Genomic DNA, 26,131 nt, shown 5'->3' with positions numbered 1-26,131 from the left:
TAACATACTCCATATAGAACGTTAAACTCCTAGGTACTCACATCAAACAATCCCTTCGTGTTTGTTTACCGATTCTCACTCAACACAAATCAACTTCTTCAAACATACTCCCAACGGAACCAAAAAACAGACTGTAGTTTCAAGGACACTGACCTTCCTGTCATTGGATCCTCACCGGTTCTCTAACCTTCAGGAAACCCTGTCAAAGTCAAGCCTCTCATTAAAACATATACTTTTCCACTACACTCTAAAATAACCTCACGCTCTCCATACCACTCCTTGATATTATATTATGGGCATTGATGTACGGAACCACAATATAATGTTATATCAAAGCTTATTATCCAAACTTACATCAAATTATCATACACATTCATATAATTTATTATGCACCCTTTCAGATTAAAATTACTTTCTGCTCTTTGTTCATAAAATAGCCTGTTGTTCCCTTCAATTACTTAACTTCGTTAGCTGACTTTTCACTCTAACTTTAACCTATACCTTTTAAAAATACCTTCTTGAGGATAGTCATTATCTGTCCATGCTGATAAATCACTAATATATGGTTCCACATAGAAAAATCCAAATTTACTTAACATCCATTCACACATTGTCTGATTTTCATTACATTTAAAAGATACTTGTTCTAAATGCGGATTTGTTTGTAATAATTTTGTCATTTCATTTCTCTCTCTTCGAAGTAAATGAAGCTCTGATTCATTCATAATGGTGACTGTCTTTCCCTATACCGGTCTACTAAGTTGGCTATCTGTTACTTTTATTAGTTCATGCTTATATCAACATTTTGTTTGCCTATTTTGTCATTGGTGCCATGATTCAACTTGCTCAATTGTATCTGCTCTGATTCTTTATGCAGTATGAGCTATTGTTCACTCTCTCTCCTGACCATTTTGAGTAACTTCACAAAGGACTCATTTTCTCATAGGGCTTTTATAACACGGTTGAGGCCTTGAACCTCTTCACATCTAACACTGTATTATGATTCCTTGAGGACTCGAATCTCTGAACAATTTTTATTTTTTCATCATAGGACTTAAACCTATTTTATCTCATTTTATAATCTCGTCATATTTAGGACTCGAACCTCTGACCTATTTTATAATGGTTTTTTATCACTTTATAGGACTCAAACCTATTTTATAATGTCGTACACTTTTTAATCTCTTCATATTTAGGACTCGAACCTCAGACCTAATTTATAATGTCATACCCATTAAAATACCCTACGCCCAATCTTGTTAAACCCACTCTCCTCCTCTGTTGTTTTCTACTCATTACACTGAACAACCCCTGCTTAAAATCATAGCACCATGTAATTATCTAATTTGATATTTCTCCTTACATCTATTTATATGTACTCGAATACCACTCATCTGTTCCCCTCCAAAAAAGATTGAATTTTAAACGTACGTTACAGCTCAGCTTTACCACAGATAAGCAGAATTTGACATAATAAAAAAAATGAAAGTCTGCTTACCTGTTAGTTCGGCTGTAAACTGCATCCTGTTTGTTTAGACGCCAATCTGTTATGACGAGTTTCTCTGGTATCTTGTACTTCAGGATGTAAGAAAGTAGTCGACCACTTACAGTGGGGAAAAAAAGTATTTAGTCAGCCACCAATTGTGCAAGTTCTCCCACTTAAAAAGATGAGAGAGGCCTGTAATTTTCATCATAGGTACACGTCAACTATGACAGACAAAATGAGAAAAAAAATTCTCCAGAAAATCACATTGTAGGATTTTTAATGAATTTATTTGCAAATTATGGTGGAAAATAAGTATTTGGTCAATAAAAAAAGTTTCTCAATACTTTGTTATATACCCCTTTGTTGGCAATGACACAGGTCAAACGTTTTCTGTAAGTCTTCACAAGGTTTTCACACACTGTTGCTGGTATTTTGGCCCATTCCTCCATGCAGATCTCCTCTAGAGCAGTGATGTTTTGGGGCTGTCGCTGGGCAACACGGACATTCAACTCCCTCCAAAGATTTTCTATGGGGTTGAGATCTGGAGACTGGCTAGGCCATTCCAGGACCCTGAAATGCTTCTTACGAAGCCACTCCTTCGTTGCCCGGGCGGTGTGTTTGGGATCATTGTCATGCTGAAAGACCCAGCCACGTTTCATCTTCAATGCCCTTGCTGATGGAAGGAGGTTTTCACTCAAAATCTCACGATACATGGCCCCATTCATTCTTTCCTTTACACGGATCAGTCGTCCTGGTCCCTTTGCAGAAAAACAGCCCCAAAGCATGATGTTTCCACCCCCATGCTTCACAGTAGGTATGGTGTTCTTTGGATGCAACTCAGCATTCTTTGTCCTCCAAACACGACGAGTTGAGTTCTTACCAAAAAGTTATATTTTGGTTTCATCTGACCATATGACATTCTCCCAATCCTCTTCTGGATCATCCAAATGCACTCTAGCAAACTTCAGATGGGCCTGGACATGTACTGGTTTAAGCAGGGGGACACGTCTGGCACTGCAGGATTTGAGTCCCTGGCGGCGTAGTGTGTTACTGATGGTAGGCTTTGTTACTTTGGTCCCAGCTCTCTGCAGGTCATTCTCTAGGTCCCCCCGTGTGGTTCTGGGATTTTTGCTCACCATTCTTGTGATCATTTTGACCCCACGGGGTAAGATCTTGCGTGGAGCCCCAGATCGAGGGAGATTATCAGTGGTCTTGTATATCTTCCATTTTCTAATAATTGCTCCCACAGTTGATTTCTTAAAACCAAGCTGCTTACCTATTGCAGATTCAGTCTTCCCAGCCTGGTGCAGGTCTACAATTTTGTTTCTGGTGTCCTTTGACAGCTCTTTGGTCTTGGCCATAGTGGAGTTTGGAGTGTGACTGTTTAAGGTTGTGGACAGGTGTCTTTTATACTGATAACAAGTTCAAACATGTGCCATTAATACAGGTAACGAGTGGAGGACAGAGGAGCCTCTTAAAGAAGAAGTTACAGGTCTGTGAGAGCCAGAAATCTTGCTTGTTTGTAGGTGACCAAATACTTATATTCCACCATAATTTGCAAATAAATTCATTAAAAATCCTACAATGTGATTTTCTGGAGAAAAAAATTCTCAATTTGTCTGTCATTGTTGACGTGTACCTATGATGAAAATTACAGGCCTCTCTCATCTTTTTAAGTGGGAGAACATGCACAGTTGGTGGCTGACTAAATGCTTTTTTCCCCCACTGTATATGGAGAGTTGATTCATTGTTATTTAATGGTTACAGTACTGGATTCATATGACAAGCGGTACGGGCATAGCCTCTTGTCATCCGAATGACTTACATAGACAAATCTCTTAGTTTATATCATGCTTTCCGAGCAAATTCCATCCCCCAGTTGCCCACTATTATTGAGTGTCACTCATCTCCTACAATAGGATCCCCCGACATGGTATTGTGTGGCAACCTAGCCAGGCCCTTACACCACATACTCCTTCTAAGATTAGCACAAGTGGCCCCCAATCTATCTTAGCACGCCGACCTTCTTTCACTCACCAGTGACATCAATAACACATTGCGTGTCCTTGTCCTCTCTATATGAGATCAACGACATTAACCAATACTGCATCAAAAGACGTTATATCAATGCCCTCCTTGCCTGGTCCATGAGTTTTGGTGGGCGGCCCTCTCTTGGCAGGTTTGTTGTGGTGCCATATTCTTTCAATTTTTTAATAATGGATTTAATGGTGCTCCGTGAGATGTTCAAAGTTTCTGATATTTTCTTATAACCCAACCCTGATCTGTACTTCTCCACAACTTTGTCCCTGACCTGTTTGGAGAGCTCCTTGGTCTTCATGGTGCCGCCCACTTGGTGGTGCCCCTTGCTTAGAGGTTTTGCAGACTCTGAGGCCTTTCAGAACAGGTGTATATATACTGAGATCATGTGACAGATCATGTGACACTTAGATTGCACACAGGTGGACTTTATTTAACTAATTATGTGACTGAAGGTAATTGGTTGCACCAGATCTTATTTAGGGGCTTCATAGCAAAGGGGGTGAATACATATGCACGCACCACTTTTCCGTTATTTATTGTTTTGAATTTTTTGAAACAAGTTATTTTTTTCATTCCTCTTCACCAATTTGGACTATTTTGTTTTTACAGTTTGTAATGCAACAAAATAGGAAAAATGCCAAGGGGGATGAATACTTTTGCAAGGCACTGTATGTAGAGTAGGATGGATGTATCCAAATAAATGTTACTAGAAAACAGCTTAAACAAATTCAAATGCTCTACTTTGATGTTATTCTATCTGCAGAGTTGACACGACTGTGTTAGCCATAGTTGGCTAGCTAGCAAGCAAGCGATAAGAACATTGTCGGCCTGCATAGCAATCAAACAAATAGAATGAACAACAAGTCCGCTTCTCTAGCAATCTAACCGATAGAACTAACAACCTGGTTTAGCAGAAGAATAAAATAGTATGAATTTACTTATCAAAATTAAAATCTCCATGAAAACATGTCATGTTTATCAGTAAATGTGTGCTTGTTTTCTTTGGCAACTGTGGTATAAGTGGGATAAACGCCTCTGCTCTGTACATTATCTGGAACTCATAAACACGGACAGTAACAAGTCGTCCATTATTTCCAGATAATGTACAAAGCGTCAGTGTTTATCCCTTACATGTGCGTATGTACATGTAGGTATGTCTCTCTGGGTCTATCCGCCCTTTCCTTGCTGTGTTCGTTCCTCTCCTTTCTGCCTCCGTCTCTATCTGGTGCAAGCTGCAGCCACCTTATGACGAACTTCTCCGTCTCTCCATCTGTAGCCTTGGATGTGAAAGTGTTACTCCTGACAGCACCTTTGAATAACTGATAAAAAATAGTATTTACAATAACAAGTCAGATTTTGACCCCACACAAAAATCCTAAGAATCACAATCCAGACCTCAAATGGGAAGCACATCAACACAACACAATAACCACAGAGGTTTTCAATTTTGACACTGAGTCAAACAGATCAAGCAGTATACATATGTGCCTGTTGTAGCGCCACCGTGTGGTCAATTTGAATGTGCTTGCATATTTTGAGTCTTGACAGGGTTTGGAACATGTGTACCGAGTTTGGTTACAATACAAATATCTGTGTCTGATCTATATGCATTTATGTGCCACACCACGCCCACATTAATGTTTATTGGTCAGTTGTTTGACATACTAGTCTAGAAAAGATTGCGTTTAAGTGTTTTTGAAAAATTCAAAATTGCGTAAAATCCATCATGGCAGACCTTGTCAGGGATGGGCAACTGGGCCGCAAAGTTCTCAGATCAATTTCCCTCGGATAATAACTATTTTCTGTGATCTATTGTCAGACTATGTCATAATAGTATTCTAATTCCTAATTCTATGGTCAGGCCACTGTCTGTCTCTCACACCAGTCTCTCTTATCTAGTGTCCCCTGCCAGTGTTCATGGATACAGCTCTCTCTCAGATGATAAACATATGGTCCGTGCTAGTCAGAATCCTTTGGATGTCCCTACCCCATTGAAGTTGACATTTAAAATGGTTAAGGTTAGGGATTTGGTTATGTGTAAGGGTATGGGTTAAGATTATGGTTATGGTTTACGGTAGGGATGTCCCAAGGATCCCAGTTAGCACTGACATAAACATATAGGAGCTATGGATGCAAGGACTGGCCATTCATTATATAAAAATTATAGTTTTAACCATGTTTTAAAGCTATAGTGTTTGGTTCTGATGGGGAAGAACGGTTCAACTAAGCTCAACAAGCATTTATAACTTATTTTCTTCAAGATTCAATGGATATACATTGCCTAATGAAGGTATACACACCCTTGAACAGTTTTTACATTTGAGATTGACTCCTTTACTGTCCAGCCACACCAGCTCAGGCTCAGGGTGCCAGCCTTCAGATTCACATTTTGAGTATTTGGCGCACGGTGGTGGAAGGTGGAGACAGTCCATCAGAGAGGCTAAGGGTGGAGAGACAGAGTTTGCAGATAGGGTGACAAACAAGAAGACATGTATTGTAGAGCACATCGCTTTACATGGGGTTCAAGTGAGGAATGGGGTCAGCTGGAAACACTATTCATTCAACCTATACCGTAGAATGTTGTTTTACATTATACTTATAGTTAATTTTCTTTTTTATAGCTTTGCTTTTCAATGAAAGAAGACATCAGCTGAAGATCCCATTGACTGTATAGGGTCAACCATGAATAGTTTCACAAAACTATGTATTGTTTTGTGGTCGACCACTAGCTAGAGCAAAATAAATCACGTAGCTAATGTTACACAGAACCACCAGGACCATATAAAACATATATATATTGTATGTATTACTGTAATTCAGCGTTTAGCTGCCATAGTACAGTTGTTAACTGAACTATGAACAACATAAACAAAAAAAATACATGACATTTTCTCATTTTAAAACCTTTATTTACAGTTATTAATAGGCTAAACTAGTTAGCTAAGTAAATGAAAGTAAATGTGAAAAAATATATACTACTCAATATAGCTAGTTCTCGCTCTCTCTCTCCTCCTTAATTTTAGAATAAATTAATTTGTTCAAAACTGTTCAACTATTGTCTTTCTCTTTGAAACAACTACTCGCCACATTTCTAGCTAGCTGTAGATTATGCTTTCAGTACTATATTCATTATCTGATCCTTTGATTGGGTGGACAACATGTCAGTTCATGCTGCAAGAGCTCTGATAGGTTGGAGGACATCCTCCGGAAATTGTCAAAATTACTGTGTAAGTCTATGGAAGGGGGTGAGAACCATGATATTCCTAGGTTTTGTATTGAAGTAAATGTACCAAGAGGAGAACAAAAGCTAGCTGTCCTCCATTGTGCTACCCTACAGAATGCTGCTGAGGCTACTGAAGACATTCATTGCAAAATAGTGTTTTAATCAATTATTGGGTGACGTGAATATATTTAGTATAGTCTTATCTAAAAAGGATAACTTTTTTTATGTTTCACTATTTTTATTTTTATGAAATTCACTGAGGAGGATGGTCCTTCCCTTCTTCCTCTGAGTAGCCTCCACTGTCTTGTTGGATTGAGTAGCCTCCACTGTCTTGTCTTGTTGGAACATTTCGATGGCCATAATAAATAGATATGCCGATAGTGGACAACCTCATTTTACTCCTCTTGAGAAGTAGCCATTACTTACTATTTTACACCTGGGGTTACTATACATAATCTTTAACCCATTGTATAAGCAATTCTCCAAAATGTATTGAAATATATTCCAGGTGACTACCTCATGAAGCTGGTTGAGAGAATGCCAAGAGTGTGCAAGCTGTCATCAAGGCAAAGGGTGGCTACTTTGAAGAATCTAAAATATATTTAGATTTGTTTAGCACTTTTTTGGTTACTACATGATTGAATATGTGTTATTTAATAGTTTTGATGTCTTCACTATTATTCTACAATGTAGAAAATATAAAAAAATAAAGAAAAACCCTTGAATGAGTAGGTGTGTCCAAATCTTTGACTGGACTGTATATATATATATATATAGAGTGAGGGAAAAAAGTATTTGATCCCCTGCTGATTTTGTACGTTTGCCCACTGACAAAGACATGTTCAGTCTATAATTTTAATGGTAGGTTTATTTGAACAGTGAGAGACAGAATAACAACAAAAACATACAGAAAAACGCATGTCAAAAATGTTATTAATTGATTTACATTTTAATGAGGGAAATAAGTATTTGACCACTCTGCAAAACATGACTTAGTACTTGGTGGCAAAACCCTTGTTGGCAATCACAGAGGTCAGATGTTTCTTGTAGTTGGCCACCAGGTTTGCACACATCTCAGGAGGGATTTTGTCCCACTCCTCTTTGCAGATCTTCTCCAAGTCATTAATGTTTCGAGCCTGATGTTTGGCAACTCGAACCTTCAGCTCCCTCCACAGATTTTCTATGGAATTAAGGTCTGGAGACTGGCTAGGCCACTCCAGGACCTTAATGTGCTTCTTCTTGAGCCACTCCTTTGTTGCCTTGGCCGTATGTTTTGGGTCATTGTCATGCTGGAGTACCCATCTAGGACCCATTTTCAATGCCCTATCTGAGGGAAGGAGGTTCTCACCCAAGATTTGACGGTACATGGCCCCATCCATCGTCCCTTTGATGCAGTGAAGTTGTCCTGTCCCCTTACAGAAAAATACCCCCAAAGCATAAAGTTTCTACCTCCATGTTTGTCAGTGGGGATGGTGTTCTTGGGGTCATAGGCAGCATTCCTCCTCCTCCAAACACGGCGAGTTGAGTTGATGCGAAAGAGCTCGATTTTGGTCTCATCTGACCACAACACTTTCACCCAGTTTTCCTCTGAATCATTCAGATGTTCATTGGCAAACTTCAGATGGGCCTGTATATGTGCTTTCTTGAGCAGGGGGACCTTGCGGGTGCTGCAGGATTTCAGTCCTTCACGGCGTAGTGTGTGTTACCAATTGTTTTCTTGGTGACTATGGTCCCAGCTGCCTTGAGATCATTGACAAGATCCTCCCGTGTAGTTCTGGGCTGATTCCTCACCGTTTTCATGATCATTGCAAAGCCACGAGGTGAGATCTTGCATGGAGCCCCAGACCGAGGGAGATTGACAGTTCTTTTGTGTTTCTTCCATTTGCGAATAATCACACCAACTGTGGTCACCTTCTCACCAAGCTGCTTGGCAATGGTCTTGTAGCCCATTCCAGTCTTGTGTAGGTCTACAATCTTGTCCCTGACATCTTTGGAGAGCTCTTTGGTCTTGGCCATGGTGGAGAGTTTGGAATCTGATTGATTGCTTCTGTGGACAGGTGTCTTTTATACAGGTAACAAGCTGAGATTAGGAGCACTCCCTTTAAGAGTGTGCTCCTAATCTCAGCTCGTTACCTGTATAAAAGACACCAGGGAGCCAGAAATCTTTCTGATTGAGAGGGGGTCAAATACTTATTTCCCTCATTAAAATGCAAATCAATTTATAACATTTTTGACATGCGTTTTTCTGGATTATTTTGTTGTTATTCTGTCTCTCACTGTTCAAATAAACCTACCATTAAAATTATAGACTGATCATTTCTTTGTCAGTGGGCAAATGTACACAATCAGCAGGGGATCAAATATTTTTTTTTCCCTCACTGTATACAGTGTGTATATATATATATATATATATATATAGTGTATTCAGAAAGTAGCACGTTTGAAGCACGTTTGACAGCGATTTCAGCCTCGAGTCTTCTTGGGTATGACGCTACAAGCTTGGCACACTTGTATTTGGGGAGTTTCTCCCATTCTTCTCTGCAGATCCTCTCAAGCTCTCTCAGATTGGATGGGGAGCGTCGCTGCACAGCTATTTTCAGGTCTTTCCAGAGATGTTCGAATGGGTTCAAGTCTGGGCTCTGTACTTTGCTCCGTTCATCTTTCCCTCGATCCTGACTAGTCTCCCAGTCCCTGCCTCTGAAAAACATCCAAACAGCATGATGCTGCCACCATCATGCTTCACTGTAGGGATGGTGCCAGGTTTCCTCCAGACGTGACGCTTGGCATTCAGGCCAAGGAGTTCAGTCTTGCTGTCATCAGACCAGATAAACTTGTTTCACATGGTCTGAGTCCTTTAGGTGCCTTTTGGCAAACTCCAAGCGGGCTGTCATGTGCCTTTTACTGAGGAGTTGCTTCCGTCTGGCCACTCTACCATAAAGGCCTGATTGGTGGAGTGCTGCAGAGGTGGTTGTCCTTCTGGAAGATTCTCCCATCTCCACAGAGGAAGTCTGAAGCTCTGTCAGAGTGACCATCAGGTTCTTGGTCACTTCCCTGACCAAGGCCCTTCTCCACCTATTGCTCAGTTTGGCCGAGCGGCCAGCTCTAGGAAGAGTCTTGGTGGTTCTAAACTTCTTCCATTTAGGAATGATGGAGGCCACTGTGTTCTTGGGGACCTTCAGTGCTGCGTACATTTTTTGGTACCCTTACCAAGATCTGTGCCTTTGCACAATCCTGTCTCAGAGCTTTACGGACAATTCCTTCGACCTCTTGGCTTGGTTTTTGCTCTGACATGCACTGTCAACTGTGGGACCTTATATAGACCAAATAATGTCCAATCAATTGAATTTACTACAGGTGGACTCCAATCAAGTAGAAACATCTCAAGGATGATCAATGGAAACAGTATGCACCTGAACTCAATTTCGAGTCTCATAGCAAAGGGTCTGAATACTTTATTATTATTTTTTATACATTTGCAAACATTTCTAAAAACCTGTTTTCGCTTCGTCATTATGGGGTATTGTGTGTAGATAGAGGATTTTAAAAAATGTAATCCATTTTAGAATAAGGCTGTAGCGTAACAAAATTTGGAAAATGTCAAGGGGTCTGAATACTTTCTGAATCCACTGTAGATATATATATATTATTATACTTTTTTTTTACAAAATACCCCAACCACAAAGACGCATGGTCAGCAAAATGCGCAGTCAAATTATGAAAACAGTAGCCTAAACATCATTATAAGTGCCAATTGTGCTCGATAAATAGTTGAATACAGCACAAAAGCAATAATGGCATTATAATGAATATACTGTAAGTGTAGATATGAAAGCAGTCAAAAATAGGCAATTATTGTCAGCGTGTGCTTACATGGTGTGCATTTTCACGTAATGGCATCACTTGGATTTTATTTCAAGGTTATTCCTTGTCCTAACAGTCTACACACATTTTCGCCGCTTTCACTTGCATGACACACTTCCCACAAACACATTGCTTGCAGGTGACACAGGTGTCTTGGGTTCTGTCTTTGTGCATCTGGCCACCTGGCACTGTCTCCTTCCCGGGAGCTGTGCGCAATTTGGTTTGTGCAAAGACTTGTGTGGAATCTTTTATCTTTGCTGCTGCCTTGGCCTTCATACAGTATGTCTCTCACGTAGCCTGTATGCCAGACTCATGATGAAGTCTCTCCCGGGCTTGATGTTGTTCATGCACTGCTTGAACAAGGTGTGTGCGTTACTAGCAGCCAAGTCAAGCATGTTGTAGTACACAGCAACAGGTCAGTGGCGGGTGCCTCCTTTCACAGAGTATAGCCGAGCCATCTGATCCAAAACATCCACACCAACCTATGGAACAGAATATTATACAGAAGAGCGTAATGCATTGCATAAGTTTATCTATATATATGGCGATGCGTATTATGTAATATTGACACACCTTTGTTTGGTTGTAGTGCCTAATAGTATCCGGTTTTCTCTTTATTGTGTCCACATCGATGTTGGATGCATGGTGCACATGACAGAAATGTTATTTCTTGCCTTGGTATAGTATGAGTGTTGTCTTGTCATTCTTCAACACTGTTGTGGAGTACAACGGCTGTGCAGGTGCCTTATTTTGTGCAGAGGGAGGGAGCTCCTGTCTCGCTTTTTTCATGGTGCTGACTAAACTTTGTTCGCCAATGACAGTGAAGACATTTTCCATTTCTCCCCTTGCCAATGTAAGGTTCCACAAGCCTCATCACCACATTCTCCGACACTCGCTCACCTGTAGCCCGATGTGGAAATTTTCCCAGATATGGAAAGCCATTCAGCATGTACTTAGTGTCAATGTCAGCAGCTAACCAAAACTTAAATCCAAACTTGTCGGGTTTACTCGCAATGTATTGCGTAAAGCTGCAACAAGCTTGTGTCGTTAACAATTGTTCATTAACAGTGATGTTCTCTCCTGGTTTGTAACATGCAGTGCTGTCGTGTACAAACTTCTTCCAAACGTCGGATACAATGGCAAATTTGTCTGTTTCCAGGCATCGCTTTCTCATTTCTTTGTCATCAAAACGGAGGTAACGCATGATCTCTCTGAAGCGATCCCGTGACATGGTTTCTCCAAAGAAAGGTATCCCATACTTGTCTGCATGTCTGACCAGAAGCTCTCCATATACACACTCTTTACATTGCTGATGTTGGTTTTTGCTTAAGATGTAGGGCCTGCTCTCTCAGTGATGATATTTTGTGCTGATAATCGTCCAGTAACATTGTCACTGGCTTGTTCTATCCAAACGGTGCCATGCCTTCATCTCTCCTGTCTCACCGTTTCATTTGGTGGTGGCGCGGGCACCTGCTCAGTGCGCACCTTTCTGCCTTTTTTGCGCTAAGGCCTCAGAGGTGTAGGTTCAGGCTGAGGCTCAGAATCAGAAGAATAATCATCAGAGATGTCATAATACATTTCTTCCCCTCCATCCGAGTCATTTTCATTCAGATCTTGTAGCAGCGCTACGCAGCAAGGTGCATCCATTCGTCTTGGTCTTCTTGCCATTGTAAAGTAGGCCAGAGTAGACTGATAAGACTGCTTGGATTTGGTGGACTGATATTGGGTACATACCATTTTGAGTTTATAATTAGAATATACCTATACAACAGAATGGCCCGCCCTTTTCTTCATTCACAATCGGTGATTACATAATTATGCATCGTTAGCTTCCCCTCGCTCATCAACTCACCCATTCTTCCCTTTCTCCCATCAAACTTTACTTCATTTATTTCATCTATTTTTATGTGTGAAATTAGTTTTCAGTATAGCTTCGGTTCAGTTGAGGCAATCATCGGGGTGATTATCAACTAGGCGCTGCACCTTCCAATGTTGAGAGTATGAGCGGAGCAGGCCCTACTGTCCAGAGACAGAGGGGCAACCGGGGAAAACATTCAAATAATGACATGCCCTCCTTAAACTGGTAATACTCCAGTTCTGTTTGTGATATTACGATTCTAACAACGCCAGAGTGTTATATAGACTTATTTAGGAAAACTCAAGGACGGAGGGAGGCATGACTTGGCAGAGTGATAAAATAAATCAATTCATGAACAGTCAAAATGACTGCTTTAGCGGTTCTAGTGTTTTAAACATCCTAAGGGCAACGTTCCCATACTGTTCACATTTCTCTCATGTAAATGTTGTAGCTACATAAAAATTATTAAATAAATAGTTTATTTGGGAAATATTCAGTCTTTGCTCTTTTCTTAATTAGCATGCTGATGATTTCAAGTTGTATTGGATTAATCTGTTAAGACATTGAATACATGTTGTTTAGTATATTTCATACATTTATTTTTAGTTTAGTTTTCTCTGTGAGAAGCAAGTTCATTTAAAGTTACTGTATGTGATCTGGTTTATGTAGATACAACATTTCAATGTTATTAACACACAGTAACCAAAAACTTGATATCATTTGCATATTCATAGTGAGTTTGCAGCAAATTTGCAGCAAACAGTAGAATGTTGCCACAAGTTTCCCAGAATTTTTTGCCAGAAGTTCAGAAGTCGCCACAAATTTGCCGCAAAGGTTTGCCACAAAACTAATTTGCATGTGAAAATATGAGGTTGCTGCAAATTTGCTGCATATAGGCCAAAGGTTTGCCACAACTGTTTGCCTGAAGCCTGTTTTCTCGGTAAGGGAGCAGCATTTATTTTTCCACTTGAAGCAATGAGCTCAATCAGTCCTCCATGACAACAAAATCATAAACAACAAAGTAGGCTAATAAGTCCTTAGTTTTGGGGTTATGCTCAGGTAAAAAAATTTGGCTAACCTATTTTTCCATATTTCCAAGTTGTATCCTTGAAGAGGAGAAGCCTACATAACCCATAAAGTAAAATGCAACATCCATTTATGGCCAGCTAAGAAAACTCATTTTTGTCTTCTTCTAATGCCTTTTAAGGGGAAGGTAATCTAAAAGTACCTGAACGTAATCAAATTACGTTACTGAGTTATAGTACTGATTTTCTATTTTTTCCCCCTACTCACCTGTCCATCTCCCCATTTGGAATTATATGCTGTCACTGCTGCTCAAGCTTAACATTGCTGTCATCTGTCGCCCACCAGGTGCCCTTAGTGAGTTCCTCAATGAGTTTGACACCTTGATAAGCAAATTTCCTGACGATGGCTCACCACTCTTCATACTTGGCGACTTCAACCTCCCGATGTCTGCCTTCGATGAAGTTCTTTCCATTTACATTTTAGTCATTTAGCAGATGCTCTTATCCAGAGCGACTTACAGTTAGTGAGTGCACACATTTTTCATACTGGCCCCCCGTGGGAAATGAACCTACAACCCTGGTGTTGCAAGCGCCATGCTCTACCAACTGAGCTACAGGGGACATTCCAACTCTCTCTTTCCCCTCCTTGCCTCTTTTGACCTCACCCTTTCCAAGTCCCCTCTCACTCACAAGGCAGGCAATATGCTTGACCTCATCTTTACTAGAGGCTGCTCGCCTACTTATCTCACTGCAACCCCCCTCCAGGTCTCTAATCACTACTTTGTTTCCTTTTCTGTCTCCCTTTCCTTCAACCTTACCCACTCAGCCCCTACTCAGATGGTCATGCGGTGTCACAATTTTTACTCGCTCTCTCCCACTACTCTCTCCTCTTCTATCCTATCATGTCTCCATTCTGATAAATACTTCTCCCTCCTGTCTCCTGATTCCAACCCTACTCTCCTCCCTTTCCGCATTCTATGACTCAAACTGTCCCCTTTCCTCCCAGCCAGCTCGGCCCTCCCCTCCTGGTCCGTGGCTGAGTGACTCATGCTTACAGAACAGGGCTGCGGGCAGCTGAGCAAACATGGAGGAAAACTAAACTTCCGGAGGACCGATCATCCTTCCACTCCCTCGTCTCTACCTCTTCCTCTGTATCCGCTGCTAAAGCCACTTTCTATCACTCTAAATTTCAAGCTTCTGTCTCTAACCCTAGGAAACTCTTTTCCACCTTCTCCTCCCTCGTTAATCCTCCACCCTCTCCCTCCTCCCTATTTGCAGACGACTTTGTCAACCACTTCGAAAAGAATGTTGACGACATCCGCTCCTCATTCACTATTGAGTCCACTGGTCCCACTCACACAGAACTGCCCTACGACTTGACCTCTTTCTCCCCTCTCTCTCCAGATGAAATCCTTCAACTAGTCAGGTCTAGCCACCTGACAACCTGCCCGTTCGACCCCATCCCCTCCTCCCTTCTCCAGAACATCTCTGGAGACCTTTTTCCATTCCTCACTTTCCTCATCAACTCATCCCTGACCACTGGCTGCGTCCCCTTTGACTTAAAAATGGCCTGAGTCGCTCCCCTTTTCAAGAAACCAACACTCGACTCCTCAGATGTAAGAAAATAAATACAGACCAGTATCCCTTCTTTCTTTTCTTTCTAAAACACTTGAGTGTTCTGTCTCTGACCAACTCTCTCACTATCTCGCTCAGAACGATATTCTTGACCTTAACCAGTCAGGCTTCAAAACAGGTCACTCAACCAAGACTACTCTTCTCTGAGTCATGGAGGCTCTCCGCGCTGCCAAAGCTGACTCTCTCTTCTCTGTTCTTATCTTCCTAGATATATCCGCTGCCTTCGACACTGTGAACCATCAGATCCTCCACTCCACCTTCTCAGGGCTGGGCATCTCAGGCTATGCACACTCTTGGATTGCATCCTACCTGGCAGGCCGATCCTATCAGGTGACATGGAGAGGATCTGTGTCTGCACCACATACTCGCATGTCACTGGTGTTCCCCAGGGCTCGGTCATACGCCCTCTCCTCTTTTCTTTATACACCAAGTCACTCAACTCCGTCATATCCTCACATGGTCTCTCCTATAATTGCGGATGACACTCAACTACTTTTCTCCTTCCCCTCTTCTGACACCAAGGTGGCGACATGCATCTCTGCGTGCCTGGCAGATATCTAGGCATGGAATGTGGCCCACCATCTCAAGACCAACATCGACAAGACAGAGCTGCTCTTCCTCCCAGGGAAGACCTATCCATCACAGTTGACAACTCCACAGTGTCCTGCTCCCAGACTGCAAAGAACCTTGGCGTGACCCAAGACAACACCCTGTCATTCTCTGCAAACATCAAAGCAGTGACTCGCTCCTGCAGGTTCATGCTCTACAACATTCGTAGAGTACGACCATACCTCACACAGGAAGTGGCGAAGGTGTAACAATCCCGGCAGTCTGAGTCGGGTCCTGTCTGTGGACTAGTTTTTCTGCTCGGGATCTCCAGTTTCCCGAGGGTGCTGGAACGCTCCGGGGAGCTCTCTTGATTTCCGCACCTGCATCCCATCAGCAATCTGCACACCTGGTCCTGATCATCACCCTTCTTAGGCTCTGGCCTAACATCCATTCCCTGCCGGATCGTTAGCCATGAACAGTAGGTTTACCAGAGTATCAGTCTTAGAGCTTCTAGCGTTAGTTTTGTTGTTTTGCACCTTGTTGGTTTGTTGTTTACTTACCTCCGTTTTGTTCCATCTGCAGTCACTCGTCCGGAACCTTCATCCAACCTCTGCCTGGTGGTCGGCGGCTGCCGAGCCATGACTGGATCAACCACTGCACCCCTAACAACTAATCAACGCCGCCCGCTCTGTTCCCTGGATTATTCAGCATCACTCTTGAATTTGTAAATAAACACTCACCTTCGTTTCAACTTACCTTGTCCTGGTCTGCTTCTGGGTTCTGGCTTTGTAACTCGTGACAGAAGGACCTAATCTAGGCACTTGTCATCTCCCGTCTGGTCTACTGCAACTCGCTGTTGGCTGGGCTCCCCACTTGTGCCAACAAACCCCTGCAACTTATCCAGAACGCTGCAGCCAGCCTGGTGTTCAACTTTCCCAAGATCTGTCATGTCACCCCACTCCTCTGCACACTCCACTGGCTTCCAGTTGAGGCTTGCATCCACTACAAGACCATGGTACTTGCCTACGGAGCAGCTAGAGGAACTACCCCACCCTACTTTAAGGCTATACTCAAACCCTACACCCCAACCCGAGCACTCCATTCTGCCACCTCTGGTCTCTTGGCCCTACCACCCCTACGGGAGGGCAGCTCCCGTTCAGCCCAGTCCAAGCTCTTCTCTGTCCTGTCCTCTTTCTCACCACGACCCCCCATTAAAAAAGCAATTTGTTAACTAACATTGCACTTATGCTTTTTTTCCCCACTTACTAACTCTCTTTGCTGATAGCTACTTTATTGAGGAAAAATGAACTTACTATGACTGTGATATCTGTTTGTCCCACCTAGCTATCTAAAGATGAATGTACTAACTGTAAGTCACTCTGGATAAGAGCATCTGAGCATCTGAGCATCTGAGCATCTGCTAAATGACAAAAATATCAAATGTATATGTAAATAGTGAACAAAAAGGTTTACTAAATATTTTATATTTTCTTTTACGATTTTGTAGAAGTGAGTTAACCAGGAAGTGATGTCACACTGACCTCTCACCTCTCACACTCAGTTCTGCAGCCAAAATGGAAGCCACATACTATTTCTGCCTCTTAATTTGTTGTGTTTATATACGTTTGTAATGTGCAAAAATAGTGAAATAACAGTGAAAAAAAGTTGTATGGAGATTTGTAATGTTTATTGACCTAGTTGGAAAATGTTTTGACATTGTGCCAGTGCTTACCTTGCTAGCTAGATAACTAGCTACATTAGTCTAAAATGCTGTATTTAATTTGAATGGTTTGAATATTAATCTTTGTCAAATCTATTAAACAAAAGTCAAACTGAACATGTTTCTCATGTTTGCTTACTACTCCTGGTTAGCCTATTGTAAAGGTTGCTACATTGCAACTACAAAGTAATAAAAAATGTCACTTCACATTAAGTCGCTCGCTCCTGTGTAAGTACAATGTAACTAAAAGGGTTACACCAAATGTTCTCCTGTCTCCTTATTTCTCCTGGTTAGCCTACTGTCTGCAAAAGTTGTTACATTGTAACTACATTGTGTCGTGACTTGACTTTAACATTAATCTGAAGACTGTTATTTCTCTAATTAATTAACTATGTTTAATTGTTACCAGATTTAAATTAATCATGCAACAATTAACTCATTAGGATCTGGGGCACCACGAGAGCGGTTATTTAAAGTGTTACCATCTCCCGAATTAAACTCTAAAAGGTCTTTACCTATCACATCTATAAACAGTCAACTTATTAATCATAACCTCGTATCATATCATCATTCTGAACAGTCTTAACCTCCTTGCATCTGCAAAAACCAGAGCCTTACTTATGATTCAGTACTACACAAATTATTTATTTACTAGCTAATTAAATGAGAACACAGGATAAACATACACACTCTTGTAAGCTTGTAAGTCTCGGATTGTCCGAAATGGTTCCAACAAGTCTTCTACTGTTGTCCTTCTTTGTAGTTGTCCGGTATCCGGTGACTTGTCACATAGTCCTGAACAGAACTTTCCCTCATTAAAATGCAAATTAATTGATAACAAATTAAGCACCATTAAAATTATAGACGGATCATTTCTTTGTCAGTGGGCAAATACTTTTTTCCCTCACTGTATGTAGTGGGTATAATTTCCAAGTTACAGTATGTCCTTTGTAACATTTTTAATGACATCACAAAATAACAAACATTAATGACCTTAGTGTCCTATAGATCGCCTCTGACCATTCCCCACGTTCTACGTTAGAAACATTGTTCCAGTATTCGCTTTTGAACGTGTTAGAGTTTCAACTGGAAAAAGTGTTGAAAAAAAGAGCATTCCTTTGGTGAATCTTGAGAGGGAGAGCCTGGATCTTCTCACTTGATTTACAACAGGACTTGAGTTGTTAATCCCCACTAGTTCTTCCCTTCCCCCTCTACGGGTGAGAGGGGGTCTGATTGAAGTTATTCATTGCAAACCTGATCTGACCTATTTGGATTCTCGTGGACAGTCATGAAAATAGTAATTATAAAGTGTATACCCTACTGGGTTTAACTTTACATTAAGTTGCTTGCTCCTGGGTAGGTACATGATAATTACAAGTATATCCTATATAACTACATTGTTCTTACATTACACTTGATTCAGTATAGCCTTTGAACCAAGTCATAACATTTAAATAAAATAATTGAAAATTAGTATTAGTTAATGACAGGGTGTGCCTTGTTATGTTGCTACCAGGTCCTAGATCATTTATCAACCCTGGTAGTTAATGACAGAGTGTGCCTTGTTACAATTATTGTTACCAGGTCCTTGCCTATTTATCATCCCTGGTCTGACCAATCGGAATCCATGCTACAGGACTGTTTTGATCACATGGACTGGGATATGTTCTGGGAATAACATCGACAACTACACTGACTCTGACACTGGGTTCATTAGGAAGTGCATAGAGGATGTTGTTCCTACAGTGACGATAAGAACATATCCAAACCAAAATCTGTGGATAGATTGTGTCATGACTTGCCCTCATGGGCTGAGGATCAAAGTTGTTTGAACACCCCCTCTCCTGGGGGACAGTTTTATGACCGGTTGTAAATTCCTTGCGGAAACTTTATTTTCCGTGCCATGCAGTATTGGGAGAGGGAATTTCCCTGTGAGACAAAGGAAGTCTTCCCACCAAGACTCCAACATCCAAAAGTGGATAATGAAACAATATTCCTACTTAAAAGAATGTTGGAAATGGTCGGTTGCGACTTAAAGAACAATCATGTCAAATTTGTTACTTTGTTGTGATATCATTAAAGATGGTGGAACAACATAACTGTATCTCTGGGTGTGTACACTTCCCAGTTATAAGGTTTGCATCTAATTGTTGTATAATACGAATGATTAAGTATAATAATACTTTTGTGAAGATAACAATGTGATTTTAGCATTCTAGATGAGATGATTGTTTCCATATTGATTTGTTTTCAGTCAGTGGCCATGCCCAGATGAGCACAAACATTATGAAACGCCCCCTTTTCTACTCAAATATAAAACCCCTCGTGACAAAATTCACCTCAGACCAGCAGACGTGAAGCGTGAGCTAAACTTTACAAAATGGTTTAAAACTACAACTCCATTACCAAAGGAATACCAAGCAGATTACAGTATAAGCCAGATGTTGCAAATGGTTGAATTTCTACCAGACCTGGAAGCGTGAAGCTGAAGCTACACGTTACAAAATGGTTGGACCAGAAAGACCAGAAAACATGAGACATTAGTCCACACGTTTGAAATTGAGAAACTCTGAAACTTTCAACCTCTACACGAGGTGAAGAAGAAGACAATGCACTAGACCTTATCATCTCAGTCTGCAGCTGGCATGTATAGTCGTCTAGAGAACTTTCACTAAAGACATGAGTTGGGAAGGACAATCCCTCTCCAACAACCAGTGGTACATCTGAAGTATCTACTCTAACAGATCAACTCTACAAGTTACAGCATACACTGAAGTATCCATTCTAACCACCACTATGACCAGAAACTCTACCAAGGACATTGGGATCTACATCATCAACTCAACTATCGAGGACAGCTACACGTAAATACATTGCATTTCTAATACAAATGTGCAGTTAGTGGGGTTTTAAGCATTTGTATTCCCATGAGCATAGTCTCCAAAGTAACCACGATAGTTTGAATATCTGTCTCTCCCTTCCACTCTGACCCTCCTTCTACCCAAGCATTCATGCTATGGTTAGTCCAGTCCACTAGGGACCTGTTTTCATTGTATTAAGTTAGTAATCAATAACCTATGTGTGTGTGTGTGTGTGTGTTTGTTTGTATTGTTATTATTTAGTTAGTTTGTAAATAAATAATTAAGCCAATTTGTGTATTGCTGATTCATCAATAAGGTTAGGGTTCTTGCAGGTTCAAGGATTATGCAACGTTCAGAATGAGACTGATAAGAGGTAATTATTTAATAAGGGACTGTTATTGATATATAACATATATATCTTCTAAGAGTTTAATTCGAGAGATGGTACCTCGTTCAACAACTTCTTCCGTGGTGCCCCAAATTCCTAATGAATTAATTGTAACATGGTTAATTTAATCGAGTGACAATTAAACATAGTTAGGTGATTCGATAAATAACAGTCACCATATTGATATAAGTCACGTCACGACAATGGTAGCATTCACGCAAAACGGAAAGTGTGAACCACCGCATTTAACCATGGTAATGTGACTGGGAACATGGATGAGTAAAAACAGACCAGCTATGACCTCTGTATGTCAACAAAGAGGCAAAAATATATTACATGGACAAAGTGGAGTCACAATTCAATGGTTCAGACACAAGACGCATTTGGCAGGGACTTCAGACAATCACGGATTATAAATGGAAAACCAGCCACATCGTGGACACTGATGCCTCATTCCTAGACAAACTTAACACCTTCTACGTTCACTTTGAGAAAAACACAGATCCGCCATTGTGGGCCCCTGCTGCTCAAGAGGGGCCCACAATAATTTGCATACCACACCAACAGATCCACGGTCTACGCCATCGTCGTTGCACTGCACATCGCGCTATCCCACCTGTACAAGAGAAATACAGTCTGTGTCATCGTTATCGGTGATCAGGCCTACCACTGTTTTGTCGTCATCAAACTTAATGTTGAAGTCGTGTTTGCCCATGCAGTTGTAGGTGAACAGGGAGTACAGGAGGGGACTAAGCATGCACCCTTGAGGCTCAGCGTGGCAGACGTGTTGTTGCCTACCCTTACCACCTGGGGGCGGCCTGTCAGGAAGTCCAGGATCCAGTTGCAGAGGGAGGTGTTTAGTCCCAGGGTCTTTAGCTTAGTGTTGAGCTTTGTGGGCACTATGGTGTTGAACGCTGAGCAGTAGTCAATGAACAGCATTCTCAGATAGGTGTTCTTTTTGTCCAGGTGGGAAAGGGCAGTGTGGAGTGCAACTGAGATTGCGTCATCTGTGGATCTGTTGGGGTGGTATGGGAATCCGAGTGGGTCTAGGGTATCCGGAATGATGCTGTTGATGTGAGCCATGACCAGCCTTTCAAAGCACTTCATGGCTACCGACGTGAGTGCTACGGGGCGATAATCATTTAGGCAGGTTACCTTCACTTCCTTGGCCACAGGGACTATGGTGGTCTGCTTGAAACATGTAGGTATTACAGACTCGGTCAGGGAGAGGTAGAAAATGTCAGTGAAGACACCATTCATCAAGTTTGCTGACGACACGACAGTGGTTTGCCTGTTTACCACCAATGACAAGACAGCCTACAGGGAGGAGGTTAGAGCCCTGGCGGAGTGGTGTCAGGAAAATGACCTCTCCCTCGACATAAAAAAAACAAAGGCGCTAATCATGGAGACTGAAGAGGGAGCATGCCTCCATCCACATCAATGGGGCTGCAGTGGAGAGGGTCAAAAGCTTAAAGTTCCTTGGTGTTCACATCACTGAGGACCTGAAATGGTCCCACCACACCGACACCATGGTGAAGAAGGCGCAACAGCGCCTTTTCAACCTCAGAGGGCTGAAAAAATGTGGGATGGCCCCTAAGACCCTTACAAACTTCTACAGATGCACCATTGAGAGCATTCTGTCAGGCTGCATCACCGCCTGGTATGGCAACTGAACCGCCCTTAACCGCAGGGCTCTCCAGAGGGTGGTGCGGTCAGCCCAACGCATCGCCGGAGTGCATCAGAGCCGGGACTGAGAGACTGAGGAATAGCTTGTATCACCAGGCCATCAGACTGTTGAACAGCCATCCCTAGCCGGCTACCTGCCCGGTACTCAGCCCTACACCTTGGAACTAATGCCCAACTAGTGCCTTCAGAAAGTATTCACACACCAAATTTTGTTGTGTTACAAAGTGGGATTTAATGGATTTAATTGTCATTTTTTTGTCAACAATCTACACAAAATAGTCATGTAAAGTGGAAGAAAAATTCTAAAATGTTTAAGAAATTTATGAATAACACAAATATATCTTAATTACATACAGTAAGTGTTCAACCTCCTGAGTCAATACATGTTAGAATTAACTTTAGCAGCAATTACAGCTGTGAGTCTTTCTGGGTAAGAATCTAATAGATTGCGCAACATTTATCTATTAGGTTTTTGTGTTTTAGGTTTTTGTCCTGCTGAAATGTGAATTCATCTCCCAGTGTCTGGTGAAAAGCAGACTGAACCAGGTTTTCCTCTAGGATTTTGCCTGTGCTTAGCTCCATTCCGTTTCTTTTTTATCCTGAAAAACACCCCAGTCTGTAATGATTACACCATAACGTCTAATCAAATCAAATCAAATTGTATTTGCCACATGCGTCGAATACAACAGGTGTAGACATTACAGTTAAATGTTTACTTACAAGCCCTTAACCAACAATGCAGTTTAAAAAATTTAGAGTTATTTTTCCTCTGGTTGCACATTTAACATGCTGGTAGAAATTAGGTAGAACGGATTTAAGTTTCCCTGCATTAAAGTCCCCAGCCACTAGGAGCGCTGCCTCTGTATGAGCATTTTCCTGTTTACTTATGGCCTTATACAGCTCATTGAGTGCAATCTCGAGACTTTCTTAGTGTTAGATTTTATGCACCAGCTGTTGTTTACAAATATACACAGACCGCCACCCCTAATCTTACCGGAGTCAGCCGTTCTATCCTGACGATGTAGCGTATATCCCGCCAGCTGTATGTTATCAATGTCGTCGTTCAGCCACGACTCGTGAAACATAAGATATTACAGTTTTTAATGTCCCGTTGGTAGGATAACCTTAATCGTAGGTCGTCCAATTTGTTTTCAAATGATTGAACATTGGCTAATTAGATTGATGGAAGAGGCATTTAGTCGCTCGCCATCGGATCCTTACAAGCCACCCTGACCTACGTCCACGATATCTCTGTCTCTTTCTAATGCGAATGATGGGGATTTGGCCTTGTAGGGTGTCTGTAGGATATCCTTTGTGTCCGACTCGTTGAAAAAAAATGTGTTGTCCAATGTGAGGTGAGTAATCGCTGTCCTGATATCCAGAAGCTCTTTTTAGTCATAAGAGACGGTGGCAGAAACATTATGTACAGAATAAATGACAAACAACGCAAAAAAACACACATAATAGTACAATTGGTTAGAGGCCTGTAATACGGCAGCCATCTTCTCCGGCGCCACTTAATCTCCATGATACAGCCACCAGTATGCTTGACGATATGGAGAGTGGTATTCAGAAATGTGTTGTATTGGATTTGCCCCAAATATAACAAAAGTAAATTGCTTTTACACATTTTTTGCAGTATTATTCCTTTTTACTCTATCAATTAGGTTAGTATTGTGGAGTAATTACAATGTGTTTGATCCATCCTCAGTGTTCTCCTATCACAGCCATAAACTCTGTAACTGTTTAAAAGTCACTATTGGCTTCATGGTGAAATCCCTGAGTGGTTTCCTTCCTCTCCGGCAACTGAATTAGGAAGGACGCCTATATCTTTGTAGTAAGGGATATTCAATGTCTGCTTTTTTTTTTTTTTTTTACCAATCTACCAATAGGCGCCCTTCTTTGCGAGGCATTGGAAAACCTCCCTGGTCTTTGTGGTTTAATTTTTGAAATTCACTGTTCGACTGAGGGACCTTACAGATAATTGTTTGTGTGGCGTGCAGAGATGAGGGAGTCATTCAAAATCATGGTAAACACTATTATTTCACACAGACTGAGTCAATGCGACTTATTATGTGACTTGTTAAGCCCATTTTTACTCCAGAACATATTTAGGCTTGCCATAACAAAGAGGTTGAATAATTATTGACTTAAGACATTTCAGCTTTTCATTTTTTATTCATTTGTAAACATTTAGAAAAACATAATTCCACTTTGACATTATGGGGTATTGTGTGTTGGCCGTGACACAACATCTCAATTTAGTCATTCAGGCTGTAACACAACAAAATATGTGAAAAGTCAAGGGGTGTGAATACTTTCTGAAGGCACTAGAGTCATTGAACACTGATCACCTCATATTATGTTTATATACTGTTGTTAACTCACTGTATTCTCGACATAGGTAATCCTAACATACCTACTACTCGACATACTATTTTATTTTCCTAATGATATACTGTCTATGCACACCACATATTTATACTACGGATTCTCACACATGCTCATTCTAATATATCTCCTTGGATTGATATTTCTTGATTTCTTGTTTTAGATCTATTATTTTATTTGTGTATTTGTATTGTATTTGCGAGACATTCTACTGCACTATTAGAGCTAGTAACATAAGCATTTTGCTGCACCTGCCATAACACCTGCAAATCTGTGTATGCGACCAATAACATTTAATTGAATTTTTTGGTATTTCATGTGGAGTCGAAGGTAATGGCACCTTCTAGTTACATGTAATTAGGTAACATTTTGGTGTGAGTTATTAACATGTAATTCACAGGTGACTTTCATATGTGTCATTAAAAAACATTAGTTACATATTGGAACAAGATAATATGTAATAACTTTAGTAGGTACAAAAGTGGAATAACCTTCAGAAAGTGAATGTGTAATTAGATATTCATTGTTCCAATTGTGTAATAACTGATTGCGCAATAACCCTATTACCATGTATTGACATATTAAAACCTATGTTACTTCTATGTTGTTAACACTGTTACTTCTGTGTTAGTTACATAGCCATAGGGGCAACTTAATGTTAGGTTTTACAGAGAACTCTAACAAAACAGCTTCTGTGTTTCACCTGGTTTAAAACAAATGTCTGTTCAGGTTGGGCTTTTTGATCATTGTCCTTGCAGAAGGTAACTGCTCTGGCACTGTGGGAAATCTGGGCTGTGTTCACTGCATTCCAAATGTGCAGTATATCAGAGAAGGGCTCTACCTAGGCTGCGTTTAGACAAGAAGCCCAATTCTGATTTTTTTTCTCCAATAATTGTTCTTTTGACCAATCACATTAGAGCTTTTCACATCAGGTCTTTTTCAGAGCTGATCTGATTGGTCAAAAATACCAATTAGTAAAGAAAATATGAGAATTGGGTTACCTGTCTAAACACCTCTGCTGGAGATCTCAATCCTTGAGAGCTTAGGATTTCCACTTCTGCGTACATTAAGTATTGTACCATTGACCATTGGCCATGAGCAAGCACAACATCCACAGCAGTATATGACATTACTGTATACCAAACCCACTTATTAGCTATAGCTCTCAAATCATAGAGGTAATTGAAAGATCAATTAGATATTATGTATGCATCGGTGCATGCATTTGAGCTGGGGGCAATCAATGATTCATAAATGAAACTTTAACTTATGTAGCCTAGTTCAATGGTGCATTGATAAATAATTAAATAATGGGAATAAAAATGTTGTGGGCCTCATTTGCATGGCTATGGCTGTATGATAGCAATACATCTTGTGATTTGCCCTCATTATAGGGAAATGCTCTGCT

The 26,131-nt window shown here is 41.0% G+C and overlaps 1 protein-coding gene across 1 annotated transcript in view; it reads right to left on the bottom strand.

The window, feature by feature from the left end:
• Nucleotides 1-15,528, bottom strand: part of LOC121576583 (metabotropic glutamate receptor 3-like) — a 139,016-nt gene extending 123,488 nt beyond the window's left edge. Inside the window, exon 1 of the mRNA XM_045223642.1 lies at nucleotides 15,438-15,528. Within this exon, the coding sequence (XP_045079577.1) occupies nucleotides 15,438-15,528 (91 nt within the window). The remainder of the gene's footprint in view (nucleotides 1-15,437) is intronic.
• Between the last annotated feature and the right edge of the window lie 10,603 nt (nucleotides 15,529-26,131).

Source organism: Coregonus clupeaformis, chromosome 11, assembly GCF_020615455.1.
Source record: "Coregonus clupeaformis isolate EN_2021a chromosome 11, ASM2061545v1, whole genome shotgun sequence".
NCBI lineage: Eukaryota > Metazoa > Chordata > Actinopteri > Salmoniformes > Salmonidae > Coregonus > Coregonus clupeaformis.
The sequence above is the reverse complement of the archived record's forward strand: the minus strand, read 5'-3'. Positions and strand labels throughout refer to the sequence as shown.